This window comes from Pocillopora verrucosa, chromosome 6 (assembly GCF_036669915.1).
Source record: "Pocillopora verrucosa isolate sample1 chromosome 6, ASM3666991v2, whole genome shotgun sequence".
NCBI lineage: Eukaryota > Metazoa > Cnidaria > Anthozoa > Scleractinia > Pocilloporidae > Pocillopora > Pocillopora verrucosa.
The window spans coordinates 18,999,160-19,004,159 of record NC_089317.1 but is presented as its reverse complement, the minus strand read 5'-3'; the positions used below and the strand labels follow the sequence as shown (position 1 = coordinate 19,004,159).

Here is a 5,000-nt window from a genome sequence, read left to right as displayed (position 1 = left end):
AAAAGGACAACTCTTCCAGTATAATGGAGCACTTTACGAACAGACGGATGGCGTGGCCATGGGTTCCCCCCTTGGACTTGGAATCCCTAGGAATTCCTAGGAATTCTCAGCTTTACAAACTACCTATAATTTAAGAAGTGTGGAACTCTTGGGAATTTCTGGGAATTTCTGGGAATTGAATTTGAGGCAATTTTAATACCCTGAGGTCCACATAAATTCTAAAAAATTCTCAATACTTTGAATGTGAAGGTTTTAAGAAAAAGAGTAATTTCAGAGGCTTAAAACTTTGGCTCAATAAAAGGTATGCTATACAAAACTTACCAAGAGATATACATACATGTACATGTTTATAACTTAAAGATCATGAAATTTATTACTCAAACTAAGTTTTAGTAAATCTTTACATTAATATGGATTTTCTCATGAACCAGCTGTCAGTTATGTTAAATGGAAATTGCCAACTTCCACAATAATTAACAATAATTACATTGTTATCTTACTTCCCTAACCTACATTACTGGTTGCCTTTGTTAGAAAACCTTGGAACAGTCAAGCTCAGTTGCCTCAAACGCTGTCAGAGACTTTTTGTTGACAATACTTTAAGTAGAAATTTCATGCCTTAGACAAACAAATTCAACACCTAATTAATCTTTCTTTTTTCATGATTGTTGTTGCTGCTTTTTTTTTCAGTTTTTTGCTCTATTTTCATGACTAATTGCTGTAATTTGTTTTGCTGTTTTTATTCTTACAAAACATTTTTGTAAGAGTTCCAATACTTGTGGATCATCCACACACTTTGCAAACATTTGGCATGCAGACAAGACAGAGGTAGTCAATGTTCCCTTTGAGGAAAAACACCTTTTATATGACGTCTTCAATTTACTTTATTTGAAACTCTGATCTGAAAATATTTGTCAACAAGACTTGTTAGTAGTGAGAAGTACCAACCAAGTTTCCTTTCATAACTTAATTTCTTAAATGTCCCAATCACTGGATCTCCCAAAAAAACATTACATCCTTTTATTTTTGGTGCAAATTACAAGTCCTTCTTATATAAAAATGAAAAGTGCTAGTCACACTTCAATAATAACAGCTCTTAAGTTTACTTGTTGTTCTTCTCTGTCTGTCAGCTATCAACAAAATTGTTTTATACTTCGGGAAGTGCATAACTATTTGTGGACCAGAGTTCCAACGCACCTCTGCAATCGCATATAGCTACTTCTGTCTCTTGTACAAATGTTTCTCCTTTGTAAGACGCACTCTACTCTATTGTCAATACTGCTTTAAGTTCAGTGGAAACGACTGACTCGAGATGGCGGTGTTGGAACGTGTTGCTGAACGCTTGCTACGGTCAAGCTTTGTAGATTTAGGTACTGGTGCACTGGGATCATCTATGTATCTCTTATACTTCCGAATGTGGTATCCTTCTTTTATAAATATGAGGGTAAAAGACGATTTGTGGTCGCATTCAAAACTATGATTGGCTTGTGTTATTTCTCACCTTTGCCATTAACACAACTCAAGTGAGTTTCGAGTCTTTGTTTCCTCGACAACTTTCGGCCACAAATCGTGCATTTGTAATACGATCGATTCTTGTCGATTATTTCTACATAGAGTGAGCTCACATCTTTATTTATATCACCAAGCTATCCATCTACTAGAAGCAGACAACCGGTCGGAGAAGTCAGAGTAAAGTTGTGCGCTTCTCTTAACACTGCAATCGCCAAGACAGCGGATTCACTTTGCTAGCCAATGACAAGTCCTAAAAGATCCACGTGATCATGGCCGTGATCGGAAACAAAGAAGACTCCATTTGGCGCTCATCTTTGAATGTACTTTTCATCGGTTGATCGCTTTTCTCAACTGTTTTGCTTAATATAACATTTCTAAAGATAGCTTTTATTGTGGTTCAATGGGAAAACGAGAATAGCGTGAGTGTTGTAAAAGAGAAGAAAGTCGTTGGCGCCGTGGAGTTAAAAGAAGGGACAACAGTTGACATATTGACTGGTACAAACAAGAGTCGAGTGGCCATCTGTAAAGCTACGATTTTGAAAGTTTGTGGTGAGTAAAAATTGCGATATTCGTTTCGTGATCAAAATCTTATAATAGAATAGATGTAGCGGGTTGAATTAAGCTTACATAACGCTCGGCGCAACTGAAACTAGAATAATTCTGAGAATCGAATCGGTCACTTGCATGCCGCAGTTTCTTAAGCTTATGCTTTACAATGAAATAAACCTATCAGTAAGGTTTCAAGATTCCTCTAGTCACGTTTGGGAACATTCAAGATTCATAACAAACCGTAGTACATAAAGAAGCCCTCCTTGGAAAAAACAAAATAATGTATTCAGCCCTTTTTTAGTAAAACCCATGATAGAGATGTACTAACTCCAATATAAAAGTCACTCAATATAACAGAGATTTCTCAATTTGAGAATCCAATGAATGCCCTTTTCCTCATAGCCATCTTAAAAGCCTGGTCTGAGCTTTAAACATACATATTTCAGATGTCAAGGAATCCAGATACAAAATGGTCAAGGTTCTTGTTGACAACCTCATTCAAGGCCAACTCATTGTGAACCCAGGAAAAAAAATACAAACAGTACAAACAGCAGCTAAGTTTGCAGTTTAGGATAACTTCATTCATTACGGTTACAACAAGATTTTAATCAAAAAATCAATTTTATTTGTCTGTAATTAGCCCCTTCACTCCCAAGAATATAACTATATAAATATAACTTAAGATATTGTATTTTATGGAAGAGAATCAACAGATTTTCTTCACAATTTGTGTCAAACCAAATTTAATGATTGATTAGAACTATTTTATATGAATAGCTGTAATTGAGGATTAATCCATACAAAGTTTTCAAGAAAAGAAAAATAAATCAAATTCCATCCTAATATTACCACACATTGATGTTAATAATTAATCAAAAATATTTTACATGTAAGCCTTAATTAAGCTTCTAAATAAATTTCATTGAATACTTGAATTTTAGCAGGGTTTTTTTAATTTAAAGTATTTATTTTATATCATTAGCCTCAAATTTTTGCTTAAAATTCTCAGTAATTCTTAAACATTCCTAAAAATTCCCAAAAATTCCCAAAAATTCCCAAAAATTCCCAGAAATTCCCAAAAATTCCTAGGAGTTTTTTAGATTTACAGCTTTTCAGGGAAAGTCATTGGTTCTCTTAGTTGGAATTCCTAGGAATTCCAAGTCCTGTTGGCTATAAACTTGGAATTTCTGGGAATTTCTGGGAATTTCTAGGAATTTCTAGGTTTTTAGAACCAGAGTTGTTATGGTTGGGAATTCCTGGGAATTCCTAGGAATTCCCAGTCCGAATTTACCGTGAAAATTCACACCTTTATTCCTAGGAATTCCTTGGAAAATCCTAGGAATTCCTAGGAATTCCAAAAGCCATTTCGCAAGGGTGGGGGATACAGTGGGGATACAGAAGTTTTTAAGGGTGATAGAAGTAAGCTGTTTGCAAGCAATAAAAGGCAAATTGACAATCATATATTAATGCTTGACATGCTTCACTCATACATGTCAGTTGTGTGTACCTACCATTGTGGAGGTGTCTTTAGAAAGGTTTTTTTTTTGTTACACAAGACAACCTTCAGGGTGGAAGAGTAGAAGACCACAGAATGATGTTTACTTGGCATTTGTACTTAATGCAATCATATATTCAAGCAGTACTCTACATATATATAGCTGATTACATGATGTCTTTAACCCTTTACACTCTAATATCAGAATGCATATTCTCCAAACTGTTTTCTATATATTTCCTTATGTGCTGGCAAGGAGAATTTGTTTAACAATCAAGAGGTTCTTCAGTTGATTATCATTTCCTTTATTCTCATGACCTTAATGTGTGACTCAGAGGTGATATTGAAAGGAGAAATTAGATGCTAATCACTCTCAGGGATTAAAGTGTTATTAGCTGTACACATTTTCATGTATATGCTCCTCGCATTTGTTGGCAACAATAGCTAAGATTGTTAGGAAAGCAAACAAACAAGTGAACAAAAGACAGTGAAATGAGGGAAACTGTAAACTTAATCATGTGATAGAAAAACATCACAGAATACTTAAAGAGGGGAAACTTGAATTGTGCTAGCTAATTTCCTCTATTGCCATTCATGTTTTTGATTAAATACAATTTAATCCTTTAACTCCCAGTTCAAATTTGTAATTCTCCATACTGTCAACTATACAATTCTTATAATGTTAGTTCTAAGAATTTAGTATTGGATCAACTAATTATTCTCAAATTTATATATTTTTTTTTTCTCATCACTTATCTTCAAATTTTCAACTTTGTATTAATTGTAGCTGCATGTTTACTATGTCTAAATTCTCTGTACCAATTAAGCCCTCAAAAGTTGAAGCAGGCAAGTCAATAACCTGACTTCCTTTGTTTGGAATTGTGTGATTATATAATTTTTCTGTGTTGGTTACCATACTGTAACATGTAATATTATTATTTAGATTGCATCAAATACACTAGCTCAAGCTTTCATTACTGCATCATGGTGTTCTTACCAATGGTCCTACTCAAACTGAACATTGAAATAAGGAATTGGTCACAAGATATATGAGTTTAAAAGGGTGGGAATCTGGAAAAACAAGGATCCTCCTTTAATTAGGACTGAAATTAATGGGGGCCCTCTTATTTTAATTCATGTTTTTAATTTAACCTGCCTCCTTCCCTGTAATGTTCAGGGCACATAAATGAAGATAACATTTTCTTTGTATTTTGCTGCATAAAAGTTAAATTACCAGTAATTGGCATCCACACAATCACAAAGCAAGAATGTAAAGCTTTAGTTTAATTGGTTAAAAAATTAAAGTAAGAGAGTTTTGCAGACCGTTTCTGACTTTTTATCCTTACGTAACAAAGACACTATCAGTCTCATTCACTCTCACTTTCCACTGAGCTGGTGGAAAGATGATAACATCATTATTTCTCTAAACGAAGAAAGGAAAGCC

General features: G+C 34.2%; 1 protein-coding gene across 1 annotated transcript in view; it reads left to right on the top strand.

Annotated features, from left to right (window-relative positions):
• Positions 1 to 100, top strand: part of LOC136281929 (uncharacterized) — a 678-nt gene extending 578 nt beyond the window's left edge. The window contains exon 1 of the mRNA XM_066168968.1: positions 1 to 100. This exon is cut by the window's left edge and continues 578 nt beyond it. Coding sequence (XP_066025065.1) covers positions 1 to 100 — 100 coding nt within the window.
• Positions 101 to 5,000: the final 4,900 nt, after the last annotated feature.